The 25,790-nt window shown below is 40.6% G+C and overlaps 1 protein-coding gene across 1 annotated transcript in view; it reads left to right on the top strand.

Moving 5' to 3' along the window:
* Window positions 1-25,790, top strand: part of LOC138827406 (protein FAM114A2-like) — a 73,092-nt gene that overhangs the window by 38,829 nt on the left and 8,473 nt on the right. The window contains exons 6-9 of the mRNA XM_070022911.1: window positions 724-847; window positions 8,894-8,973; window positions 13,915-14,007; window positions 15,261-15,437. Of these exons, the coding sequence (XP_069879012.1) occupies window positions 724-847; window positions 8,894-8,973; window positions 13,915-13,989 (279 nt within the window). The 3' untranslated portion in view covers window positions 13,990-14,007; window positions 15,261-15,437. The remainder of the gene's footprint in view (window positions 1-723; window positions 848-8,893; window positions 8,974-13,914; window positions 14,008-15,260; window positions 15,438-25,790) is intronic.

Below are 25,790 nucleotides of genomic sequence, written 5' to 3'. Positions count from 1 at the left end.
CGGTTCGATTCCTCAGCACCACATAAGCAGAAACCCAGAAGTGGGGCTAAGGCTCCAGTGGTAGAGCACTAGTCTACAGCTGAAGACTGAGGGATAGGGCCAGGCCCAGAGTTCAGGCCCCACGACCAAAAAAAAAATTATGGCTCTAATCCTAGCTCAGGAGGCTAGATATGAGGTTAGTTGAAAGCCAGGCCAGATAAGTTATCTCTGATAAATCACATAGAAAGCTGGAAGTGGTGCTGTAGCTCCAAGTGGTACAGCACTAACCTTGAGCACAAAGAGCCTCAGGGATAGCTCCTAGGTCCTGAGTTCAAGCTCCAGGACCAGCAAAAAAAAAAATAGAACTGGGTACTGCAACCCTAGATACTTAGGAGACTGAAATCTGATGATTATGGTGTGAAGCCAGCTCAGGTAAAAGTGTCTGTGAGACTTTTATATCCAATTAACCACCAAAAAGCTGGAAGTGGTGCTGTGGTTCAGATAATGGAGTACTAGACTTGAGCACAAAATCTAAGTGCCCAGGCCCTGAGTTCGAGCCCTAGGACTAGCACACACACACACACCACACACACACACACACACACACACACACACACACACACACACACACACACACACACACACACACACACACTGATGTGTTGGCATGCGCTCTTCAGTCTTTTCTCCTTGTGAGATTTTTTTTCATTCATATTTCCACAATATTTTATTATCTTCATTCAGGTGAAATCTGTCCTTAATTCTCTGAGTGGAGAAAAATTAGAGGCTATAATACTTGAATTAGAACAACTCAAAGACGTATTTTCCCTAGCAGACTTTTGTGAGGAAGAGGAAGAAGAGAAGAAAGGTAATATGAAAACTCAGAATCTGAGTTGGAAGATGCAGTGTATTTATATTTTGCCTTGAGTAAACTACAGTAAATTGTGTGTATGTGTGCACGCGCTCACAACACCTATGCTGGTCCTGGGGCTTGAACTCAAGGTCTGCTTGCTGTCCCTGAGCTTTTTGCTTAAAGTTAGGCCCTCAAGGACTTGAACCACACCTCTACTTCCAGCTTTTTTTGTGATTAGAGATAGGAATCTCTTGGAGTTATCTTCCTAGGCTGGCTTCCAACTATGATCCCCAGATCTCAGCCAGCTAAGTAGCAGTGTGAAAAGGATAGCCACTGGTACCCTGCATCTCTCTCATTTTTGCAGTGAGAATTTTCATGTAGAATCCTTTTTGCAACTTTCCCCCTGTCTAGGTGTTCAGACATGTCAGCCTCTTGCTTATGTCTTCTTTTTTTTTCCTGTCAGACTCCTTTTAGCATCCCTCATACTGATATTGTTCATATACCCCTGCCAGTGTTTACAGTTAAAGACTGCTCTTTTCAGAGTTTGTCTTCAGTTTGACTGACATTTCTTTATATCTCTGGATACTTCAGCTGTACCTTGTGACTTATGGGACCCTTAATCCCATCTTGAATTGAGGCAGAAAACGTGGTAGTACCTAAAATGTGAGTGACACTCTTCCCCCCTCCCCGCCTCCACAATTTAAAGCCTGCTGTATCTCTTACGAAATATGAATGTTGAAGCTGCTCATTTTTTACAGTAATTAGGTAATGTGGCAGTTAATATAAAATATAATTTCTGGACAAATGAATAATTAGGTTTGTTTTATTTTAACATTTAATTAAATATATTTCTAACATATTCTTTGCTAATTGGCTATTTTTAAAAAGTGGAATGAATGAATTCACTTTTGAATTTTTCTTTTAAGCTGGTCCTAGGACTTGAACTTAGGGCTTGGGTAGTACCCTAAACTTTTTTTGCTCAGGGGTAGTGTACTACCACTTGAACCACAGCACCACTTCTGTCTTCTTTTAAGTAGTTTATTGGAGAAAGAGTCTCACAGACTTTCGTGCCTGAGCTGGCTTTGAACCATGATCTTTAGGTCTTAGTTTCCTGAGTAGCTAGGATTACAGGCATGAGCCACCAGTGCCTAGCCCATTTGTAGTGTTTAATTGAACTACATGCTTTGCCATGGAATGCCATTTTCACTATGAAGTATACAAGTGGTCACAGAGACTAGAATTCTTTATTTGGGGGAGGGGGATCTGGTCGGGGGGCCTGAACTGTGGACCTGGGCGCTGTCCCTCAGCTCTTCAGCTCAAGGTTAGCGCCCTACCAATTGAGTCACAGAGCCACTTCCGGTTTTTTCTTTTTGCTTATGTGGTTCTGAGGAATCGAACCCAGGGCCTCATGCATGCAAAGCAAGCACTCTACCACTGAGCCACCTTCCCAGCCCAGAGACTAGAATACTATTTGGTGAACATTTCTTAAAAGTGAATGAAATGAGCCTTTACAACAAGAAAAGCAACTATGTATGAGTCATGATATACATTCAAACTAACTTTCAATTTGTAGAGTGGATTTATTGATCTGTTGAGCTTTGTAGCTTCCCAGTGCTGTTTACAGACTATGCTGATGAAATCTGTGTTGAAAATAACAGCTATATTCATTCATTTCAAGACAGTTGGTCAGCATTTGAAAGATTTGTGTGACTCGGAGTGAGTATTTTCCCATTATTTAATGTGTGATGTTAGCAAATGATGCACAGGCAAAAGAAAAAAAAGACTAATGGATTTTAATTCAATACATCCAATCAGAAAATCTTATGGTATAGCTTCAGGCTCATTGCTATGTATATCATTACAACTAAATTTTAAGAGATGACACTACTTGAGTTTTAGTATAGTATTAAGGAATATGTAAGCATTTCCTTTACTGATAATCTGAGAAGGCTACTAAAACTTCTTCCTTTTCTAACTAAGTGACTTTGTGAGGTAGATTTCCTTCATATACTTAAAACAACATACCCCAGCAGACAGAGTGTAAAAGCAGATGAGAATACATGTGTCTTTCATTAGGCTAAAGGATAAAGAGATTCATTAAAGATGTAAAACAATTGTATTATTCTGCTGAAATTTCACCTTTTGTGGAAATTACAGTTATTTTCAATAAATGTATATAAACAAGTACTGTTTTTTTTTTCTTAAGTTTGCAAAACTACCATAAGCACTTCAGTTCTAATTTTTCTTTTGTTTGGGATGTGAAACTAGGACTTGAACTCAATACCTGATGCATTGCTCATTGGATGTGTTCTACTTTTTAACATATCTGTCTGTATCTGTCTGTTTCTTTAGTGTGTGTGTATGTGTGTGTGTGTGTGTGTGTGTGTGTGTGTATCCCCTATTTTTTATTTAATTTATTTTTGTGGCAGTCCTGGGCTTGAATTCAGCACCTAGGCATTGATCCTGAGCTGCACTCTACCACTTGAGTCACAGGTGTACTTTGTTTTTTGTTTTGTTTTGTTTTTTGTTTTTTTTTCTGAGTAGTTTATTGGAAATAAGAGTCTCACTGACTTTCCTGCTCCAGTAGCTTTTTTTTCCCTCTAATTTGTGTTTTTTTATTGTGAAAATACTGTACAGAAGGGTTACAATTACATGAGTAGGGTAATGAGTACATTTCTTATCAAGCATTGTTGCTTCCTCCTTTGTTTCCCCTTCCCCTCCCTTCCCCTGCTAAAGTTGTAAACTGTTTTCATAACGTCTTGTACATATTGTTGCAGTGGGTCCACCTGTATCCCTATTTCAACACTTTGTTTTTCCTTTCCCCTCCACAAATTATACCAACATCCAATACAGTGAAAAGAGGGGTTATATATTGGAAGCCAGCTAGCTTTTAATAGCAATCTATGGCTCTCAGTCTCCCGAATCTGTAGCTAGGATTACTGGTGAGAGCCACCAGTTCCTACCTCTACTTACATTGTTTTTATCAGTTGTGGGGCCTAAACTCTGGGCCTGCGCACTGTCCCTCAGCTCTTCAGCTCAAGGCTAGCACTCTACCACTTAAGCCACAGTGCCACTTCTGGCTTTTTCTACTTATGTGGTGCTGAGGAATCCAACCCAGGACCTCATGCATGCAAAGCAAGCACTCTACCACTGAGCCACCTTCCAAGCCTGTCTACTTACATTTTTAATTAGCTCTTTGGGGGCTCTCAAAAATTTAAAAGTATTAAGAGGTCCTGAGACTAGTATGAGGGCTGCAAAATTAAAATTTTCCAAATGTCAGTGCATTTAAAGATGGGTTTCTCTTTTACTTCTTTGAACTGTCAGTGTGCTTGTCACTAATATCCTCTTAATCTCATTTGGTTTTTTCTATTTCTAATCTACTGTAAAATAACTAGTCTTCAAGTTTTCTACAGAAAGACTGAACATTTCTCAGGGAGGGACTTTCTTTATTCCTTGAGTACAGATTTTCTGCAGACTGGGACATTTTCTTTTTTGTTTGTTGTTTTCAGCCGTGTGTTCTAAGAGTTCAAACTAGACAGTTGTATAACACCTTACTAATAAATGACTACTTAGTCTATGTAAAAGCTTGCTTCCTGATTAGAAAATATTTTCTAATGGCTCACACCTGTAAACCTAGCCACTCAGGAAGCTGAGATCCAGGATCTGGGTTTAAAGCCAGCTCACCAGCAAAGTCTGTGAGACTCTGATCCCCAGTTAACTACCCAAAGCCCGAAGTGGAGCTGTAGTCAAGTGATAGAGTATTAGATTTGAGCTGAAACAGCTCAGGGACAACACCCAGGCCCTGAGTTCATGCCCCATGACTTGCACAAAAGAAAAAAGTTTTTTGAATGTAAGTTCTTAATGTTGTTCTGAAATATTGAGATTGCAGTTAACTATGATGGGCTTTTGGAGTTTTCCACTGTGTTAAAATGAAGATCTGTCATTTACTAAAGCCAGGTGACCTTGAAAAGTTCCTTGATACTGAGCTGTTTTCTCATCTATAAGGTAACCCAATCTAATTCCTCACAGGTTGTTAAAATAAGTACTAAAAGAAATACTGTATTCAGGGGCTGGGAAGGTGGTTCAGTGGTAAAGTGCTTGCCTTGAATGCATGAGGCCCTGGGTTCAGTTCCTCAGCATCACATAAGCAGAAAAAGTTGAAGTGGCGCTGTGGCTCAAGTGGTAGAATGCTAGCCTTGAGCTGAAGAGCCAAGGACAGTGTCCAGGCCCAGAGTTCAGGCTCCACAAACAGAAAAATAAATACTGTATAATAGTCTTAACTAAGAGATACTAATTATTTTCATGATTCCAAAGATATAATAGATAAAAAAATCTTCTTTTTAGATGGCTTAACTTAGGAAACACATAAAGCCATTGTGATGTGTTTAGATAGTTGCATTTTTTTCTAACTAGGCCTCAATATGACAATTGTGTTATTTATAAACTTATTTGTGCAATTAACAGCATTCGTTCATGTAATCAGCATCTCGTTTTGCCCACGAATGGGACTCTTGATCTTTAAATACCATTCAGAGGACTTGGAGGCATTTTCTAAACAGTTGGATTTTTGTCTATTATGTTCACCAGAAATGACTCCGAAAACAGACTCCTTCCCAGCTCCTCTCACACTCTGTGCCAGCCCTCCTCAGTGATATTTGTTGAGAATTCAGCAGTGATGTTGGCATTTAATGATATCTCAATGAAGTATGGAAAAAATGGAAGTAGCTAATGGGCGATAAATTTAGGAACCTGGTGGTGTGGCAGTGTTGGTCATCTTTTTCCATCAGCATCCTTGGTCCTTACCATCCCTTTGCCTAAGAATATGTCTTCCTATTTTGGGAGAGCCCTTCCTTCTTACAAAGTTCCTCCAAAGCCCACACTTTATTATTTTATTTATTTATTTATTTATTGTTGTTTTTGGTGCCAGGACCACAGTTTGAACTGAGCTGATGTCTTACCACTCTGAACCAAGATACCAGTCTGTCTTTTTCTTGCTAAGTGGAGATAGATCTAAACAGAATTTTCTGCCTGGCTGGCTTTAAAGGTCCATTCTCCAAGTCTCAGCCTCCTGAGTAGCTGTGATTATAGCCATGAACCACCAGCACCATCCTACATACTTTCAATGCAACTTCTCCTTACCGCAGTGCCAGTCCCCAAACACAGAGCCTCAGCTAAGTCCTCTAAGACAGAGTTCCACCTCTAGCCTAATACTGGGCCACACTCCTGCCTAATATATATTTCATTCAGTGGAAAGCATTTGACAGTGATCTTCCACCATTGTTTACCTTTGTTTATGGTGGTACTGGGGTTTGAGCTCAACTCACTCAAAGTCAATAGGCAGGCACAGTACCACTGAGCCATGCCTTGGGCCCTTTTTTCCCTTGACTGTTTTCAGGGAGAGTCTGGTTTTTCCTGGATGCAGGCCTGAACTAGAGTTACCCATTTCAGTCTTCCTGTCATTGTTAGGATCACAGGCATTTGCCACTGTGTTCAGCTTCTCTGTTGAGATGGAATCTCCTAAAATTTTCTGCCCAGGTTGGGCTGGAACTGAGATCCTCTTAATTTTGGCCTCTCACATTAATGTAAGAGGATGAACAGATACTACTGTACCAGGCTATGGCTGAGAAGGGGATCTCACAAACTGTGCTGTTAAGCCTGACCTCAAATTATAATTCTCCATTCTCACCTCCCAAATAGCTAGGATTACAGACATGAGCCACAACAGTGACCCATTTCCTTTTTGTTCACAACTCTTACCAAAAAAAGTTTATTTAAATAAACTCAAACATAATACATTGTATATTTGTACATTTGTAAATTCAATGTACATATTCAAATATTAATTATATTCTAAGTACATATTAAATATGTTTAGAACAGAGTGAGATAAATATAAATAAAAAATTCTGCATGCCATTGGATCATTTTGTCAATACTTTGTTATCTCATTATGTTTTCAGATTAATTTCTTGCACCCAGCAGGATTTAGTTGGAATAATTAAATGTTGCTTAAATGAGGTACATAAGTAAGGATGGTATTAATGAGATCACCTTCACAATCCATGTTAAACTTGGATTGCTAAGTCATTTTAATTCTCTCTCTTAAATGCCAACTGAGAGGGACAAATGAGCCATGATACATTCCCCCCTCCCACCAACCAGGGACTTTTGGAGACAATGGCAGGTATAAAGAAGTAATAATTTGCCCTTTGAAGCTATAGACTGGTGATTAATAAATATATAGATTCTAAAGTCTAAAACATTAGGCTGGTTTCAAAGTGGGTGAATGGATAGGATTTAGGTGTGTAAAGAGGAAAAGAATATTTCCTGACAATTTGTTTGTCTGTCTTGATTATAGTTTGCTCTTGACTTATCCTTATGTTTGCATGTTTCTCTACTAAGGTGTTCTGTGTTCCCATCTTCATGATAATTTCAACATTTTCCTTAGCACCCTTCCAACATTTAAGAATCCTTTCTCCCCCTGATTTACACATCACCGTCTCTTACTTGGATCATGGATTATTGACTCAATTTTACTTTCTTGTTTATTCCTAGATTAGTGCTGATAAGTTCTGTACTCAGCCACTAAAGTGATCTTTCTTGGATTTAAATTTGATCTTACCTGTCTCTGTTTTAAAAATCATCAGTAGTTCCTCATCTCTTTGGTAGAAACTTTGAGATATTAAGAGGGTATAAAGGCTCAGTCTTAGCTGGATCCTATTTTGTTGTTTTTTCCTTTGCTTATTCTAAACTTCCTGCTATGCTTTCATCCCCCTAATCTTGGCACTCATTTCCTCTGCCTGAAACTCTTCCCATTTTCTTGGATAACCTGGATTCTCCTGGAGTCTTACTGTCCCAACTTGAATTCCATTTTCTTTTATTCTTTTTCTTTTTTTCTGGTCCTGGGGCTTGAACTCAGAGCCTGGGCTCTGTCCCTGAGCCTCTTTTTGCTGAAGTCTAATGCTCTACCACTTGTGCCACAGTGCTACCTCCAGCTCTTTCTGTTTGTGTGGTACTGAGGAATCAAACCCAGGGCTTCATGCATGCAAGGTAAACACTCTACTACTAAGCCACATTCCCAGCCCTGAATTCCATTTTCTTTATATAATATCTGCTTCATACTCTCCATTCATTCTTCTGTAATGTGGTGCAAAGAACATTGAGAGTGGAGGCCAAGGTTTAACTTCTTATCTTTGCTAGGAGATCTTGTAAAAATTCTTGACCTCTTCCAGCCTGCATTATCTTTATCACACAAGTGTGATAATACCCACTTCTCTTATAAGCCCATTAAGAACATCCATTGACATACTGTGCACAAAAAAATTCTATAAGCATGTCAGCCAAAGATGTTTGCCATGACAACATTGGTGGTGACAACAAGAATGATCCACCCAAGGAAGCATTTAGGTTCACAGCTTGGGTGACCTTCCTGAACCATCCAGGCCAAACTAGTGCTTCCTATGCCTCTGTCCTGGATTGGCACTCAGCTTAAATTGCTTGTAAGTTTACTGAGTGGAAAGAGATGCTTGAACGCAGATCTGGTAAGAAGCTGGAAGCTAGTCCTAAATTCCTGAAGTGTAGTGATGCTGTCATGCTTCATATGATTCCAGCAAGCCTGTGTATGTGGAGAGCTTCTTTGACTATTCTCCTCTGGATCATCTTGCTGTTTGTAATAGGAGATAGTTGCTGTGTGTGGCATCAAAGCTGTGGACAAGAAGTCTGCTGGAGCTGGCAAGGTCACCAAGTCTGCCAAGAAAGCTCAGAAGGCCGAGTGAATATTATTATCCGTAGCACCTGTAGCTTCAGCTTAACCAGTGGTGGAAGAAAAGTGTCAGAAATGTTTGTCTTAATTGGACATTAACTGAAAGACTGGATAATGATAACAATGCATCAGAAAACCCTCAGAAGGAAAGGAAAAAAATTGTATAAGCACTCATATTCCATGCTCATTAAATTGTTATGAATACTTCTGCTGCCTTCACTCCTCTTCCTTCTTACCTTTCTTGTGAACCTCAGCAGTTTTGCTGGAATATTTTTCATGTGAGACTTTGTTTTTTTCAGGAGATGAAGATTTTTCTGAAGGGATAACAGAGCTGTTTTCCCAGCTGTACATCTCCTGCAAACCAGACAAACTTGCCAGGGTAAGTTATTACTTCTTGGTGATTTTGATTCATTTATTTGTGACACTTCAGTGAATTAAAAACTGAGATAGTAACCATTTACCATACGGAAGTAATAGCCTTGGGCAAAGCCTTGCTCTTTGTTGGTGACTTGGGAGCTATATGCATATCTAAGGTCAGAGAGGGGTAGGGAGGTTCTATATCCAGAGAAATATTTAATACAACATATATTCGGTTGCCTGCTCATGCACAGGACAAGGGATGCTTTTTCCTTTTATGCCTATCTTTCCCAGGCTCAGGAGCTTTCTGGACAGAGGGAGCTGATATAAGTCAGGATGTCCTGTTTGCTCCTAAGTCCTAGGGTAAGGAACGTAACACTTGATCTTGTTGCTTTTGTTATTAGATAATAAATTTTATTATGGAATGTCTTGTGTAGAAGAAAGACATTCCTCAAGGAACAAAGTAGCAGAATTGCACATTCCTGGCCGGCCTGTGCTAGCAAAGTTCTACCTTAAAAGAAGAAAAAAACACATAAAGAAATACATGTTTAAAATCTACTGAATGTAAGAAATAAAGAGTACAGTTTCCTGTGAATATATAATGTCAGGGAGTTTCCTGCTAACAGTAGCCTCTAAACTGGGATGATTTTTTATTCTTTATAGGGAAATAGTAATAACATTTATTATTATAACCACAATTCATTGACATTCAGTACATTTCCAGTATTGTAGAACCATCACCTTTATCGTATCCAAAACATATCCATCACCCTCAACAAAAATTTGGGGCCATTAAACCATTCAGCCCTCAATCCACAGTAGCCCTGAGTTATTTTCTGTATCTGTGAATTTTCTTACTCTTGGTACTTTATTGTTGTAGTCTGAATGTTTGGATTTCCATAATTTTCATATGGTACCACTTGATCTTTTATTCTTATCCCCCAATGCATGCATTCTCCATTAAGCCTTCTCAGAACAATCCTCAGGAACTTATCTTCTGCAGTTCAAGTGCATCTCTTCACTATTCAATCTAGTATTGTTTAAAAATAGTCAAATTTAGGAAAAGTTACAAAAAGAATATAAACTATTTCTGTGATTTTTATGCAAATTCAGTTGGTTAATATTTTCCTTCATTTGCTTAATCACTTATGCTTGCATGTATGTTCTCTTTGTGGACATACATTTGAGATTAAATTGTATATTTCGTAGTTCTCTATTCCTACATATTTTAATCTTGATCTCAGGACAAAAATGTCCCATTATTACATAGCCACAGTATAGTTATCAACTTCAGTAAATTAATCACAATGCCATATTTTTGCTTAATCTTTTGTCTATATTCCAGTTTTGCCAATTGGCTCAATTCTGTCCTTATCAATTTTTTTCTCTAAAAACAAATACATGATCATGAATTATATGTAGTTGTGTATACTTGATCTCTTTTAGTCTATAATAATTTATCAGCTTTTCCTTATCTTTATAACATCAATATTTTTGAACAACACAAGCACCTCCTTCCCTTTAGTAACTAGGATGACAGTATCAGTGACTGGCAACTGGCAAATGTAGAGTTCTTGAGGATAAAATGTGTTTTGTTTTGTTTTTTCCAAAGTATGAGGCTCATAGTAAAAAATCTTCAGTGTTGATGACCCCATTGAAACTAGCTTAGTATTCTAAATATACATGCAGATGTTCAGTAAGCAGACATGTTTCTCTATTTTTATTCCAGGTAATTTGCTAGGTGCTAGGGAAGTAATGATGAGAAGGACATAGAAAAATCACAAGAATCAAAGAAATCATGTTAATAAATATTTTTGAGGTCAATAATTGCATGTGGTCAATAATTCCCCATGTGGTCCCATGTGGCAATTCTTGGAAGGCAGTTTTCAAATAATCGAAATTTTTGTCATTGAGACATAGGATATAGCAGGGGCATTGGCCTGGTTGTCTGCACACTAAGGATGTAGGGAAAAGTGCACTGGAAGGTGTGGTACTGGGAATAATTTATTTTTAAATTTTTCTTTACGTTTTTTACCTTTTTTCTCCAGGCTAACAGGTTTCATACCTTGAGCCACAGCTTAATTACTCACTTTCTTTTTTCTTTGTTTCTTTTTGCCGGTCTTGGGGCTTGAACTCTTCTGCCTGGTCACTGTCCCTGAGCTTCTTTTTTTTTGGGGGGGGGGATCCGGTCTTGGGCCTGAACTCTGGGCCTGTGTGCTTTCCTTCAGCTCTTCAGCTCAAGGCTTGCACTCTACCACTTGAGCCACAGCATCACTTCTGGCTTTTTTTCCTACTTATGTGGTGCTGAGGAATTGAACCCAGGGCCTCAAGCATGCAAGGCAAGCGCTTTACCACTGAGACACTTTTCCAGTTCCCTTGTGAGATTCTTATGTCCAATTAACCACTCAAAACCCAGAAGTGATGCTATAGCACAAGTGGTAGAGCACAAGCCTTGAGTACAAGAGCCTCAGGGACAGCACACAGGTCCTGAGTTCAAACCCCACAACTGACAAAAAATACAGAAAGGAAAAGAGTACTACAAGAAGCCAAGATGACGATACAGAGTCTTGAAAGTTGAGAGCCAAGGTTCAAAGCCATCCTAGGCATGAAAATCCATGAGATGTTTTTCACCAATTAAGCAGCAATAGGTAGGAAGCAGTAGAGCTCTACCCTTGAGCAAAACTCCCCAAGTTCAAGCCCAGGAATAGCACAAATGAAAAGAATTCTCATGGACTTTTCTGCCCAAGCTGGATTCAAAACACAAATGCTCAGATTTCAGCCCTCTGAGCAGGTAGGATTATAGGTATGAACCATATTTTTTAAAATCTTGAATTGCCTCTAATATTTTTGCCCTCCTTTTCACTTAATTTTTTATTCCTTTTCTCTTTTTTGTAAGTTCATGTCATCTAGCTTATTATTTAGGCCTGGCCATTCTTTCTGAGGTTTTTGTTTTGAGTTTTATTGGTTGTTTTGGAGCTTGTTATAGTACTTTAACTCAAGGGCTGGTCATTGTTCCTAATTTTTTCTCAAGCGTAGTAGGCTTCCCACCTCAAGACACAGTTCAAATTTTGGCTCTTTACGCATTTGTCTTTCTTTCTGCATTTATTTTAGGTGCTGATCCTCTGGCTTGAACTTAGGACTTGGGCTTTTTTGCAGAGTTTTTGCCAAGTTTTTGTTGTTGTTGTTTTTGTTTTGTTTTGTTTTTTCTTTATTGCTAGTCCTAGGGCTTGAATATAGGGCCTTAACTTTTGCTAGTCATAAAATCAGGGCAGAGCCACTGTGTCTGAGGTTTTTCCCTTTCTTTCTCAAGACTAGCAGTCTCCATGGCTTGAGCCACAGATAAAGTTCTGGCTCTATTTATTTATTTATTCATTCATTCATTCATTTTTGGTGCTAGGGCTTAAACTCATGACATGGCCACTCTCCTGCTTGAAGTCAGAGCAGAGCCACTATGAATGAAGCATTTTTTGTATTGTTTTTCTCAAGACTAGCAGACTGTGACAGCTTGAGCCACAGCTTCATTGATGGCTTTGTTTATATAATGTTCTCCACCCTCCCCCCCCCCCGTTCCCCCCCACACACACAGGCAAAAGCTGTAAAGTTCATTTTTCGACATAATATCTTGTACATCTCATTGTTGCAATAGGTCCACCTGTATCCCTATTTAAAAAATTTGTTTTTCCCCTTCCCCTTCCCCTTCACAAATTATACCAACATCAAATACAGTGAAAACGGGGGAGTTATTTATTTTTTGGTTCCGGTCCTAGGGCTGGGACACAGGGAGTGGTGACTGTTTCCTAGACCTGAAATCAGGGCAAGATCACTGTGCAGGAGTCTCTCCCCTGTCCTGAGCAAGGCTGACAGGCTCTGAACCTTGAGATGCATCTCAACATCTGGCTTTGTAAAACAAATTTGGTAATTCATAGCTGATAAGTGTCTCATGGGGGAGCTGGGAAGGTGGCTCAGTGGTAAAATGCTTACCTTGAGCTGAAGAGCTAAGTGACAGCATCCAGAGCTAGAGCGGGCCCCATCACCCACAAAAAAGAAAAAATAAAAAGAAAGCTGGGTGCCAGTGGCTTACGCCTGTAATCCAAGCTACTCAGGAGGCTGAGATCTGAGGATTGCAGTTCAAAGCCAGCCTGGGAAGGAAAGTCCGTGAGACAATTATCTCCAATAAACCACCAAAAAACCAGAAGTGGTACTGTGGCTCAAGAGGTAAAGCACTAGACTTGAGTTGAAGAGCTGAGGGACAGTGTGTAGGCCGAGTTCACGCCCCATGACCAACCAAAAAAATAGATTCTCATGGGAAGACAGGGACATTACCCAGGCTCTAAAATCAGAGGATAGTGGTTCAAAGGCAGCCTGGGCAGGAAAGTTGTTGAGACTCTCATCTCCAATTAATCACCAAGTGTTTGGAAGTAGTATAGTTCTAGTCTTGTGCAAAACAGCACAAGTTCAGGCACCAGTACTGGCACACATGCCCAGGCTGACTATGAACTACAATCCTAAGATTTCAGCTTCTACAGTAGCTAGGATTATAGGCATGAGCTACTACTTAAAAATATTTCATTGACTTTTCTCTTTTTTTGCCATCTTCTCATTATTTTGTTCATTTCTCGTGTGTGTGTGTGTGTGTGTGTGTGTGTGTGTGTGTGTCCTGGTGTTGGTTCTAGAGCTTGAACTCTGGAGCCTAGCCACAGTCTCTGAATTTGTTTTTCTTTTATTTTTGATGCTGTTCCTAGGGCTTGAATTCTGGGCCTAGTCCCTGTCCCTGAGTCATTCTTTTGTTGTTGTTGGTGATGGTCCTAGGGCTTGAACATAGGGCCTGATAACTTCCTGGGTTTGAAAGCAGGGCAGGGCCACTGTGTATGAGGGTTTTTGTTGTTTGTTTTCCCTAAAAGGAAGCAGTCTCTGTGGCTTGAGCCACACAGATCAACTTCTCGCTTCTTTTACTTTTTGGCAGTTCATGGAAGATAAAATTCTCATAGAAGATAAGAAGCTGAGGGTACTATATCAGCACCTGAAATCTGAGGATTGAGGTTGAAAGCCCAGGCAGGTAAGTCCGTAAGATATATCTCCATTTAATCCCCTAAAGAGAAAAAGTGGTAGAGTGCTACCTTTAAGAAACATATTTCTATTTCAAGCTCTGGCTTCAAGACCCAGGACTCATACACATTCACAAATCCCTAATGGACTTTTCTGCCTAGTTTGCCTTGGAACCGAGATCTTCAAGTTCTGTCTTTTGTGTAGCTTGAGCTCCAGGTGTAAGCCACCAATTCTCTGCTCATTTTAAGATTTGGAATTGGCGCTTTGTGCTCATCTTCCATTCTGATTTTATTTATGTATTTGTATTTAATTAATTAATTATTAGTTGTCCTACCCTATGTATCTGGGCCTGGTCACTTATTTTGCTTTTTTGCTCAAGGCTGTTGCTTTACCACTTGAGCCACAGCTCTACTTCTGGCTTTTTGCTGGTTAGTTGGAGATCAGAGCTTCATGGAATTTCCTGCCCAGGTGGGCTTTTAACCACCATCCTGAGATTTCATGCTTCTAACTGGGATTACATGTCAGCCACCAAAAAATGCCTGACTCACTCAATTTTAATATTCTTAATAGGGTCTTATACTTTTTTAATTCACATTATAATGATGATGTCGATGATGATGATGATGATGATGATGATGATGATGATGATGATGATGATGATGTGCAGGTCATGGGCTTGAAATCAGGGCATGTGTGCTGTGCTGTCCATGATCTTCAGCTCAAGGTCTGGAATGTTGTCTATTTCTTTTTGCTTCTTTCTTGGTGGTTAATTTGAGAGAATTGTCTCATGGAAAAGCTTGGCACTACTCAAGAGGTTGAAATCTGAGGATTGTGGTTTCAAGCCAGTCCTGGCAAGAAGTCCAAAACACTCTTTCCTTTTTCTTCTAAGTTTTTGTTATAATGAGAAAGATGGGGTGCAGTGGAGTTGCAGTTTCATTAGCAGGTAAAAAGGGTGTTTGTTTTTGAGCAATGGCCTCCCAAAATACACTGCCTCCTGGCTAGGGATGGTGAACTGATGGTTATAATGCCTTCTGTCTTCCTTCTGTGACCTATTGCCCTGGTAACAGATTGTTTACAAAGATGTGATCCTGACTCCTGAGCAACAGGAAAAGGCACAATATCATTCCTGGGTTGGGATGAAAACCAAGTGGATCCCGCCATTTGGTGTGCTGCCTTGCTCTGGGGGGCAGGATGATAGTGCACCCTTCTATGAAGAAAGAAAATAACTTGAACAATTCTGTCCTCTTTGTTCATTTCTGACAGATGAGGGCTGTGAGACACATTCATGGAATCATCTAGGGGACTTGTCCAGGATCTCCATTGTGTCTGGGAAGGAAGGGCCCCAAGTTTTGCTGCAGAGAGATGCATCCTGCAGTGCCATGGCCCTGGTTTGCTCCAGTGCCAGTGATTACCCAGATCAGGAAATGTCACCTGTTGCAGGTAAAATAGCTCTCAGAACATTTGTCCTGATGACCATGGAAGCCCATGCCTAGGCCAGTGTAAGCAATGGTGACACAGTGGTGCTCGTGTGGCTGGGAGTATGGAAGTAGCACAGGTGTGGATGAGAGGTGTTGGGTAGCACACATGGTAGATGCCTTCTGCTCTGCCCACCACATGACTAAAGGTAATGCTGGATTCTGTCTGAAATTAACTAGGGTCTGGGGCACTGAACATTTTCTGAGATGCCAAAGCTCCCATGGGGACACAGGTTGAGGTAGACTAGGTGAAAGGGAGTGAAGGAAACCTGCAGAAAATAAGGAAGTTTTGATTCTTTTTAAAAGTTCTTTAATGGTTAATTTTTAATCAAAATGGGAAATAAATGGAAAAAGTGATTCTAGATCTCAATTTCCTGAATAGCTAACATTCCAGGTGTGACACTAGTACCCATCTCACTCTTTTTTATCTATTGAGTTTATTAGGTTCTAGACACTGTAGCAAGTAGAAAAGAAAAACTTTGTTTTGAAGTTCTATGCTTTAGTGTGTGGGGGTGGGGGAGGGTGGAGAATGTATAAATATGTTTGAATATATGATGGAAAAATAGATTGAGAGATGTGCTAGGGAGGAGTGTTGGCAATTTACAGTGAGGTATGATTTCAGAAAAGCGTCATGTGGTAAAGTGACTTAGGAGATCAAGGCAACTCACCCAGGCCCCAGAATCAGGTAGGGTCATGAGCTCAAAGTTGAGGGTGTCTGGCCTGTCTTAGAGTCAGTAAACCAGTGTGGCTACATCACAATCAGTGTGTGGAGTAGAGGATATGCTTGCTGTAGGACAGGCAGTGGGCAGCTTGTGCAGAGCAATGAGTTACAAGTGTGGTCTCCACCCAGAAGCAGTGATCTCATCCAGGAACTTTAGCAGGTCCAGCCCAGACCTGTTTAGTCAGGGGCTAGGGTCCAGTGTTGCCTGCTTCAAAGAAGCCCTCTAGATGTATTTGAGAACCACTAGCCAAGATAAGTTCCCTTAGACTATGGTAGAGACTTTGGATTTTATTCTGAAACAGAAGCTCTTGAAGGTTGGGAGTGAGAGAGTACAGGATTTAATTTAAGAAATATACAAAGTGGGTGCCAGTGGCTCATACCTCTATTCCTAGATACTCATGAGGTTGAGGTCTGAGAATCCTGGTACAAAGCTATTCTGGACAAGAATGTCTGAGACACTTAACTTGAAGTGGAGATATGGCTCAAGGGGCAAAGTGTTGGTTTTGAGAAAACAAGCTCAACAAATTCAAAGCCCTGGCTCTAAGTTCAAGCCCAAGTACCAGCACAAAACACACAGGCCAGGCAATGGTGGCTCACACCTGTAATCCTACTGACTCTGGTGGGTGTGTTCTGAGGATGGTAGTTTGAAACTAGCCCTGGCAGGAAAATCCATGAGATCTAATCTCCAAATACCCACTGGAAACAGCTAGAAGTGGGGCTATGGCTCAAATAGTAGAGCACCAGCCTTGAGCAAAAGCTCAGCCACATTATGCAGGGCCTTGAGTTCAAGCCCCAGTACTGACACTGACAAAAACATAAGAACATATACACACACACAAACACCAACACAAGCAGTGATGGTCACTCATGGGAAGGAAGCACAGGAGCCCAGTGGGTCCCCTCTCAATTCTCAGGGCCCTCTTGTCCTCTGGAGACCCCCCAGTTTTTCTTCCAGCATAATAATTATTATTACAAAATATTAGAATTATAAATATAATTACTATATTAATGCTATAAGTGCAATGATATAAAACATTTTTATAAAATGTATTAATATGTTACATATTATATTCTATAACATACATACATTATATATTATATAATATCTAGTAAATATACAAATAAATATAAATGTTATATATAATAGATAAAATATACATGCTACAATAGTAAATGAAATATAATGATGTAAGTATAAAAATATTATAAATATACTTATTATTATACTAATTATTCTTCAGGAATCACAATGTGGCTTAGTGGTAGCGTGTTTGCCTGGCATACATGAAGACCTGGGTTTGGTTCCTCAGTAAACAGCAAAAGCAGGATGTGGCGCTGTGTCTTAAGTAATAGAATGCTAATCTTGAGCAGAGACAAGCTCAGAGACAGTGCCCAAGCCCTGGGTTCAAACCCTAGGACTGTCAAAAAAAGAACAATATAGTAATTCTTCTACCTGCTGGAGCCCTGTAAAACCAGACACACTCAATCAACTGGGACCTTGAATTTGAGTTCCACAAACATCAAAGATGATTTTTATTCTAGTCAGTCCTGGGGCTTGAAGTCAAGGCCTAGGCACTGTCCTGGAGCTCTTCTGCTCAAGTCTCATGTTCTACCACTGTAAGCCACAGCACCACTCCAGTTTTCTGGTGGTTAGCTTAAGATTAATGTCATGGACTTTCCTGCCCCGGCTAGTTTTGAACTGAGATCCTCAGATCTCAGCCTCCTGAGTAGCTTCAATTACAGGGGTGAGCCACTGGCTCCAGCTCACAAACACAGTCTTAGCTTCCAGGTCAGTGCCCTGGGCCCCTCCAGGCTAGCTGGTCCTCTTCTTCCCCAGCTTATTGGTGCTGGCAGCAGGTGAACAGGGCAGCGGAAGAGAAGGTGGTTCCTAGTTAACTGGGGGATCCTTTCTGTGTACTGCATGTCCTGCATTAAAAACCCAAACCCCCAGAGACACAAGTTCATTCTTTCAAGGTGGACAATCACCCAGTTCAGAAATTTAGGGGCACCCCTTAAAATCAACCTCTACTCTGATCAGGAGCCCGAAGTGACTGTACCCCTTTTTCCCAGGTTTAAGTTTTTCATTCTCGTTTTCACTATTAGAGAGAGTGTGTGTGTGTGTGTGTGTGTGTGTGTGCGTGTGTCTGTGTGTGTCTGTGTGTCTGTGTGTCTGTGTGTCTGTGTCTGTGTCTATGTGTGTTTTAGTTAGGTAGTTGTACAGAGATGCGGCCATGCAGCAGAGCAGTTCCTGGGTGCAGTGCCTTTTGAACCATGTCTCCCATTTCACAATTCTCACCACCCCTGACCTCAGTTTTCTTAATCTTTAGATTATGTAGTGAATGTTTGGAATTCAGAACAAGCAATTCGGGGCTGGGAAGGTGGCTCATTGGAAGACTGCTTGCCTCACTCACATGAGGCCCTGGGTTCAATTCCTCAGCACCATATAAGCAGAAAAAAGCCAGGAGTGGTGCTTTGGCTTAAGTGGGAGGGCACTAGCCTTGAGCTGAGGAGCTGAGGGACAGCACCCAGGCCCAGAGTTCAAGGCCCATGACCAAAACAAAACAAAACAAAAAAATCAAAACCAAAAACCAAGCAATTCATGTCTACAGTGCATCTTGATCTGTGTCATCCCTTCAATATCTTCCCCCTGCTTCCCCAACCATTCCCTTATTTTTGCGGGTCCTGTCAAATCCTTAGGAGCCAAAGTGGAACCAGCCGGGTGTCCTACATAGGGATTCATAACAGAGGAGAGAGGAGGAAAAAAAGCAGTATGATGCACATGAAAGTTTGCCTTTATAATTTCACAGTGCATTGCTATTTCCTACTCAGATATAATAGTGTAAGCTTATAATGATACCCCAATGTTATCAACAAAAGGCTTCTGTCCAGGGTGATATCACAGAAGGTAGCACTGACATTCATTTGAAAAGTATATCCACTAAAATATTCAAATGGAAGGGAGTCTTCTTACCATAGATATATAAATGAGCTCAAAAAACAAAACACTTAACAAAATGTCTATTGATGTCAGTTAAAATGTTAGTGCAATTTTATTTAGTGTGAACTGTGTTTATGAATGTTTAGATTGCAAATGGGAGTATTTTATTTCTGCCCACTTTCTCAGATCTCAGGAGGTTCATAAATAAAACAAATTTCTTTCTCCATTATTTTGTGATTACCACTTTCAAATGGCTCCCTGCCCATAGATTCTAATATTTGTGTCACAATGATTGGTAAAGACTTGAGCCTCTCCGTTGATTATAATGACTCCCATTACATTCTGAAAGAGATAGTATATTAACTTCATCTTCAGACAGAGAGGTAAATTGATGCCAGCATGCTCAACGATTTTATGAAAGTTCATGCCATCGGTATCCACCATCTTTGGCAGTGATGCATCAAATATTTATTTATTGATTGATTGATTGATTTTATGGTCCAGTCGTGGTGCCTGAACTCTTTGCCTGGGCGCTATCCCTCAGCTCTTCAGCTCAAGGCTAGCACTCTACCACTTGAGCCACAGCGCCACTTCCGGCTTTTTGCTTTTTGCTTATGTGGTGCTGAGGAATCAAACCCAGGGCCTCAATCATGCAAGGCAAGTGCTCTAACACTGAGCCACCTTCCCAGCCCTGCATCAACTATTTAATGAAGGAAAACTTGGAGCCAAGCTCTGTTTTAATGTCTAGGAATGGCCTGGAATTAAAATGTATAAAAACTTCATTTTCATAGAGCTGATGTTCTAGATGAGGATACTAACTGACAAAGAAACAGTTAAAAAATCCAAACAGGCTTGGAAGGTGGCTCAGTGGTAGAGTGCTTGAGACCCTGGGTTCGATTCCTCAGCATCACATCAGGAGAAAAAGTGGGAAGTGGCACTGTGGCTCAAGTGGTAGAGTGCTAGCCTTGAGCTGAAGAGCTGAGGGAGAGTGCTCAGGCCCATATTTCGTGCCCCATGACCCCCCCCAATCCAAACAGTGGCAAACACTATGAAACAAAAGAAAATGGAGAAATGGAGTTATTTAAGTTCTGCCTCAACCACAACCTTGGGTGCAGCTACCTTAAGATGATCAAAAGAGGCTTCCTGGAGGAAGTGGCGCTGTAGCTCAAGTGGTAGAGTGCTCGCCTTGAGTTGAAGAGCTGAGGGACAATGCCCAGGCCCAAAGTTCAAGCCCCACGACCGACAAAATAAAAACTATATAAAAGAGGCTTCCTGGAAATGGTGACTAATGAATTAAGGTGTGAGTTCCGCAAACAAGTCATGAAGGAAAGAGTTGGGGAAAGATGATTTTGGGCAGAGGGGAACACTTGGAGCAAAGGTTGTGAGGTGGGAGACTTGGTGTTTTTGAGGAACATCAAGGTTGCGTGTCACTGGAATGAAATGAGTGAAGAGGGATGGTGGCAGATGCATATGACCCAGAGAAGAGTCTGGTCACATAGGGTCATATAAGCAAGGGCAATCAATGTGGGTTTCTTCTAGAACTTTCCACTGTGGATAATAGCAGGAGGTATCACTATGTGATATGTGCTTTTCAAGGTTCACCATGGTGGCAATGTGGAGAATAAATGATGAGTGAAAGCCAGGAGCCCTGTGTGGCCATTGTTTAGTACAGGTCAGTGTAGATTAGAATGTCAACAATAGAGTAAAAGTAGTAGATGAAGTAGTGTTTGTTGTTTATTGTTTTTCTTTTTCTTTTTGCTGGTACTGGGGCTTGAATTCAAAGCCTAGCAATCTCACTTAGTTTTTCACTCTAGTAATGCTGAACATGTGAGTGACAGCTGGACTCTTGGCCATTTTGGTGGTTAAGTGGAGATAAGAGTTTCACTGACTATGCTGTAGGGGTTGGCTTTGAACTGTGACCTTAAGATTTCAGCCTTCCAAGTATCTAAGGTTACACGTGTGAGCCACTAGTGCCCAGCTTGTGGAAATGGTTTTGTAAAATGAGACATTAGAACTTGCTCCAAAGATGATGTAGGCTTTTGGCTGAAGCAAATAATAAGATAGATGGTAGAACTATTACAATGAGAAGATGGTAGGAAGAGAAATGTTCTAGCAAGCAGGGAAAGGAATCTCAAATTCTGTTTTAGGCAAATAATTTTGCTTCACCATTGAGAGATAGCCTGGCTAACTGGAGCTGTCTAGTAGACAGGCCTTTAAGTCCCCAAGCCTGGGAAAGAGCATTAAAGTTAGAAATTGCATTTGGTGATTACCAGGGGGAATGGATCATTTAAAGCCTGGAAAGTGTGGAATATCACCAAAGGAGGAAAAAGAAGCAAGCATACTGCCCAAACTTTGTTCTTAGTCTCCACATTAATCACTAGGTGTGGTCAAATACTACAGTCACTGAAACTAGCTACAACTATTGTATTATTTTTTTTTAGGTGTGCCATTCCTGAGGCTTGAACCCAGGGCCTAGGTACTGTGCCTACATGGAAGATTCCTGACTTCCATGATCAGACTTACTGTTTTCCTTCTGACTTTCCTGCCTCAGTCATCTTTCCATGGCTTACAGCCAAGGAGCTTGTCTTGGATGTAAGTGTAAGCCAGTTATCAACAAACCACAGGGTATGTTCAGAAGCAGCCATCTAGGATCTGCTGACTTTGCCCTGGGTCTGCACGCTCCATCCCTGGTCCATAGCAAAGGAACCACAAATGCATAAGTTGATGAACCAATGCTAAAGTGGATGGTTGTGGCTGGGCATGGTTTGGATGTACTGATGAAGCCACTCTAAGGTGGCTTAGGCATCACTGTTGGACCAGGTTTGTTAGATTTTAGAATACATGTTTCAATACATGTTCTAGTCAAGACTGCATACCTTTGTCTCTCCCAATCATCTCACATCCCAAGCAGGGCACACCCCCAAGTTCTCATCTCATTACCCAGTTAAGACTGCTTTGCCCATTTTCTGTGCATAGATTCATTTTTCTGAGTAATTCCTTCTTTATTTTATTTATAACACTTAGTACTAAACCACTGGCATTTAATGATTCAGTCTCTCATCATTCTCTGAGAATTTCTTTTATTCTATGGATCTATGAAATCCTTTGGGGCAAAATCTGTGACTTAAAACCATGGCCCCACCCTACACCATAGGACATTGAACATTAATAAGCCCTGAAGCAAGGCCTGTTGTTTTAGAGGTCATCTTTTTAGGAAATCCTTTTCCCAACTCTAATTAAATTAGGGTTTTTAAAATTTAAGTTTGAAACACATTTCACCCTCTAGGTAACTATTTTGATTGCATTGGTCTGTTACAGGCTATAAGTCCCTCTCTGCTCCTGGTGATATACAAGGTTTCTACTTAACATGTGAAAAATGGAATGCATAAAAAGATCAGTGAAGGCTGGGAATGTGGCTTAGTGGTAGAGTGCTTTCCTAGCATGCATGAAGTGTGACATAAACAGAAAAAGCCAGAAGTAGTGATGGGTTTAAGTTGCAGAATTCTACCTTTGAGCAAAAAAGCTTAGTGGCAGTTCCCAGGCTGAGTTCAAGCCCCACAACTGGCAAAAAATATCAGTGGAGATGGGCTGTGAATGCAGTGGCCTCATGAACAATTATCTGTGTGGTTGTGGTTTTCAAAAGAGCAATAAAATTCACAGTGCAAATTACAGCACACCAGGTCATTCTTTCCAATCTGCATCCCTTCTTCTTGGGAACAAACTCTTCCCTGCAGCATGGGTCTTCCATGGACAGGAGGCCTCATGAAGGCTGATTTATCCTTACCGAGTATGCTTGAATCCTTTGGTTTGCACATCTTAGCTCCACAGAAAGCACCGTTCCCAAATGTTAGGGAGAATAAGCAAGTTGGCAGTAGCCAAGCTGGGCTAGGCAGATGGGGTAATGTGAATTTACACATATATACTTTGCCGAGTCCATAGGTTTCAGAGAAAGCATGAAAACTCAAAAACATTTGGAATTTAAGGGGCTTTGAAGAGGCTTAATTCCTTAATGAAAATTAGCATCATTGTTTCTTAGCTATGAATGACTTCAGGAAAAAAAAACTAAAAATGATATTATTTGAAACTGGGTACTAATGGCTCATACCTCTAATCCTAGTGACACAGGAAGCTGAGATCTGAGGAGTGTGGTTCAAAGCCAGCCTAGATAGGAAAATCCATGAGACTCTTATCTCTGGTTAACTATCAAAAAGCCAGAATTGAAGTTGTTGTTCAAATGATAGGCCATCATATTTGAGAAAAAAAAGAACTAAGCCAATGATACCCCATCCTGACCCTGAGTTCAAAACCCACCAGGAAGGAGAGAGAGAGAGAGAAAGAGAGAGAAAGAAAAAAAGAAGAGGGCAGAGAGAGAGAGAAAGGTAGAGAGAGTGAGGCAGTGATGGGGGGAAGTAATAATAATAGAAATGTAATGACAACAAATCTAAAGAATGTGGCAAAGCCTTTAATAAGTTCTTGAAAAACAAGGGATAGGAGCTCTGCACAAGTAATGGCTGAGGAAGCTTTATTGAAGTAGGATGCCTAAACTGGGCACCTAAGACTCATACCTGAAATCCTAGCTACATAGGAGGTTTATGGTACAAATCCAGCCTGGGCAGGAAAGTCTGTGAGATTTTTACCTCCTTTTTTTCTTTCCAGTCCTGGGGCTTGAACTCTGGGCCTGGGCAATGTCCCTGAGCATTTTTTGCTCAAGGTTAGCACCCTACCACTTGAACCACAGCACCACTTCCAGCTTTTTCTGTTTATGTGGTACTGAGGAATCAAACCTGGGCCTTCATAAGCATTAAATTCTGGAAGTAGAACTGTGGCTCAAGTGGTAGAGCACAAAAGCTCAGGGATAGCACCCAAGAAAGAGATGGAGCACTAGGACTGGCAACAAAAAGAAAATATGAACTATTTACTTTGTGCCACATCAAGTATTTTGGACTATTTAAAGTATCAAAAGATAGTTCTACTTAAGAAATCATGGCTTAAATGTCTGGTGTGTGTGTGTGTGTGTGTGTGTGTGTGTGTGTGTGTGTGTGTGTGTGTGTGTGTGTGTGTGTGTGTGTCTGTGTCTGTGTGTGTGTGTCTGTGTGTGTGTGTGTGGTACAGAGAGAGGAGAAAGCATGGAAAGCCAAGAGAGTTCTAAATCTAAGATTTCAGAGGCCATCTTTCAGAGAAAGCCTGCAGAACTGGGAGTAAACTAGATCCAATGCTGTGCTTTGGTCAACTAGTTGTAAGAAAGCCCCAACTGGCCACTGGTGTGGATTGCAGGAAAGAGGATAAGGCAGTAAGAATAGAATTAAAGGGGTCTGAGCCACTCACACAAATTCCAGGTATCATTTCCTGGTTATATGTAGGCCCAACCTTTGATCTTCAGTAAAACCAGGAATTCACAAAAGTGAAAACTTGTAAGAAATAACTGAAATAAATAAATGACTAGAGGTGTTCAGCAGCAAATTTTGGCAAGCAGAACACATGTGAACAGAGCAAAATGGAAATGATCAACTCTGACAAGTGGTGGGGGGGAGCACAGAGAGACTCATGCACAGAGCTAGGCTCTGAGTTCAAGGCCCACGACACAAAAAGGAAGGAGTAATGATCAAAACTTTTCCAATTTTGATTTCTAGCATGAGCCTATATATTCAAGCATTTAGCAGCCCAATAGACTTCAAGTAGAACAAACTGTGATCACTTAACACATTGTAATTAAACCATCAAAGATAGAGAACCTCCAAAATCACACAATTCATCACACACAAGACTTCTTCAATGAGATTATGAACAATTCCACGTAAGAAATCAAGGATGTCAACGCACAACAAGTGCAGCAAATTTACAATGCTAAAAGCTAGACTACACAGAGAAATGAATGAGGTCTTATCTCCAGTAAGCAGCAAAATGCCGAGCTGGAGGTTTGCTTCAAGTGACAGAGTACTATGGAAACCCAGAAAGCCAAACAAAGCTAGGTATTCGTTGGTGGCTCATTCCTGCTATTCTAGATAGTCAGAAGCCTGAGATCTGAGGATCACAATTCAAAGCCACCTTGGGCAGGGAAATCTATGAGACTCTTCTTGCCTATTAACCACAACACCAAAGAATAAAAGCCAAAGTAGAGCTGTGGCTTTACCTTGGGTAAAAGTCTCAGGGACTGGAACTAGGCCATGATATCAAGCCTAGAACTAGCACCTAAAGAAAGAAAGAGAAAAGGAGAGAAAGAAAACAAAAACAAAACAGAAAGCCACACAAGAGCACAGATCTATAACTTCAAGCCCCAGCATGCATGTGTAGGTACACACACACACACACACACACACACCCCAAGATTGAAATACAAGCAGTAATGAGGTTATGTTGAGTAAATCTTTGATGTCCTGAAATCATGAATATAAATGACAACTAGATACCAATTGATATAGATATAGATAGATAAACTCTATAGATTATCTATCTGCTAAAGATAACAGATCTATCTATATCTGTAACAGATTATCTGTAGAAATTTTATCTCTCTCTCTCTCTCTCTCTCTCTATCTATCTCTCTATCTATCTATCTATCTATCTATCTATCTATCTATCTATCTATCTATCTATCTATCTATCTATCTATCTATCTATCTGGCTATCTGTCTACATAGAGTGCGAGACAGAGAGAAAAC

The sequence above is a fragment of the Dipodomys merriami genome, unplaced genomic scaffold (genome assembly GCF_024711535.1).
Source record: "Dipodomys merriami isolate MVZ:Mamm:240054 unplaced genomic scaffold, mDipMer1.0.p SCAF_1550, whole genome shotgun sequence".
NCBI lineage: Eukaryota > Metazoa > Chordata > Mammalia > Rodentia > Heteromyidae > Dipodomys > Dipodomys merriami.
Note: the sequence above shows the minus strand (reverse complement) of the source record. Positions and strands in the feature narration are given on the sequence as shown.